The sequence below is a fragment of the Aplysia californica genome, unplaced genomic scaffold (genome assembly GCF_000002075.1).
Source record: "Aplysia californica isolate F4 #8 unplaced genomic scaffold, AplCal3.0 scaffold01262, whole genome shotgun sequence".
Lineage (NCBI taxonomy): Eukaryota > Metazoa > Mollusca > Gastropoda > Aplysiida > Aplysiidae > Aplysia > Aplysia californica.
The window spans coordinates 144,426-146,427 of NW_004798532.1; the positions used below are offsets into that span (position 1 = coordinate 144,426).

The following is a 2,002-nucleotide window of genomic DNA, read 5'->3' on the forward strand; positions in this document are numbered from 1 at the left end:
GGGGGAGGGGGGATGGGGAGGGAGGAGAGGGGGAGGGGAGCGAACTGGGACCACAGGTCAACAATTTTCCCTTCCATTTCCATCGATCTTCACTGTTCACTTTCATCAGATTTGGCGGGGAGATAACTCCGCCAGAACTCCGAATGGAGACTTTGTGTTCCCGGAGTGATCCCCCTTCTTCCCTCATAATCAATGGCCGCCGTCTTAAGGGATCGGATTGGTCAGGGCATGTGTGTTTTTTCACTTGGTGCGAATTCTGGTTACTGGTTCTGTGGGCTGGCTTGAGTGGGGGAAGGAACGGGGATGAGGTAGAAAGGAGAGGGAGGAAGAACGGAAAGAAGGAAGAGAGGAAAGGAGGGAGAGAGGAAAGGAGGGAGAGAGGAAAGGAGGAAGAGAGGAAAGAAGGAAGAGAGGAAAGGAGGGAGAGAGGAAAGGAGGAAGAGAGGAAAGGAGAAAGAGAGGAAAGGAGGGAGAGAGGATAGGAGGCAGAAAGGAAAGAAGGAAGAGAGGAAAGGACGGAGAGAGGACAGGAGGAAGACAGGAAAGAAGGAAGAGAGGAAAGGAAGGAGAGAAGACAGGAGGAAGACAGGAAAGACCTGAGAAAGGGAAGAAAGATGACAGGAAAGACGTGAGAAAGGGAAGAAGGGTGACAGGAACGGAGGGAGAGAGGAAAGAGGGAAGATAAGGAAGAAGGAAGAGAGGGAAGAAGGAAGAAAAGAAACAAGGAAAACGGAACAAACGAAAAAAGAAGGAAACCGGAAAAACGAAAGGAAAAAAAAGAAGTAAGGAAAGAAAGATGGAAGAGAAAATATGAATGGAATGAGGAATGAAGAATGAAACCAAGGAAGAAGAGAAGAATTGTAGGGACAAAGAAAGGAACGATTAAAGCAAGAAAACAATGAAAGAAGAGAGCACAGACAGAATGAAGGTAAGAAAGAAGGATGGTAGAAAAGAAGGAATAAAGTTTTTAAAAAATAATAAAAGGATTGAGGGGAAGAAAATAGGAAGGAACAATAGATAGTTTTAGTTTTAGTAAGTGTTTTACGGCACTCGCAACACAATAACGTCATTATTATAATTGGCAAAGATTTGAGGTGTTACAAGAGAGTAACACAAACAAAAAAGAAGGAGGGGAGATAAAGACGATAGATGTTTGATAGGAAAGAAGAAGCAATAAACCACACTAGAGCACCCACCAACCACCCACGAGGAAAAGATAGATGGAAGGGGGGGGGATCCGATGAATAAGAGAATCGCAAAGAGAAACACATTATGCACAAATTATGGGTCTATCGATTACCCTCTTAAACTTACCTCAAACTTATGCGTCTCGGGGTTCATATCCAGGAGAGAGTAATCGGCGTTTCGATCCCCGTTTTCATCGATACTCACTGTACCCGTGATACCTGGGAAAAGTATTGATACCATGGCGTCAGTGAAACATATAGTGCTTAATTTTATTATTTTTTAAAAATCTATTTAATTTTTAGTAAAATCAGTCTGAGTTTTTCGTTTTAGTACGAGTTTTACGTCACTTGTTATTGTTGATGTTGATGATGTTGTTGTTGTTGTTATTGTTATTGTTGTTGTTGATGATGATGCTGTTGTTGTTGCATCATCCTCCCATCGTAATCACCCTGAAAAGTCCTGTTCCACATACGTTTGTGGATCTCATGGCCACCAGTGACACTACTACTCCCCCCCCCCCTCTCTCTCTCCTCTCTCTATATTTGAATCTCATCCAATATCATTTATTTATCCCATCTTCTCCCCTCTCCTTCCCTCTTCTCCCCTCTTGTATCCCCCTCTATTTGCCTCGAATGCACTTCCTCTCCAAACGTACTCACCCTGGAAAGTCCTGTTCCACATCCGTTTGGTGATCTCGTGGCCATCGGTGACACTGCCCCCTGCCTCTATCGTCTCGTTCAGAGCTAGGGCGTACAGGATCACAGCATCGTGGAAGGCTCCCACAAAACTGTTCACCTGGGGAGGGTAAAATATA

At 44.3% G+C, this 2,002-nt stretch overlaps 1 protein-coding gene across 1 annotated transcript in view; it reads right to left on the bottom strand.

Moving 5' to 3' along the window:
• Nucleotides 1–1,983, bottom strand: part of LOC101846550 (atrial natriuretic peptide receptor 1) — a gene marked incomplete at its 5' end in the record, with an annotated part of 41,090 nt that extends 39,107 nt beyond the window's left edge. Inside the window, 2 exon segments of the mRNA XM_035973472.1 lie at nucleotides 1,315–1,406; nucleotides 1,848–1,983. Of these exon segments, the coding sequence (XP_035829365.1) occupies nucleotides 1,315–1,406; nucleotides 1,848–1,983 (228 nt within the window).
• Between the last annotated feature and the right edge of the window lie 19 nt (nucleotides 1,984–2,002).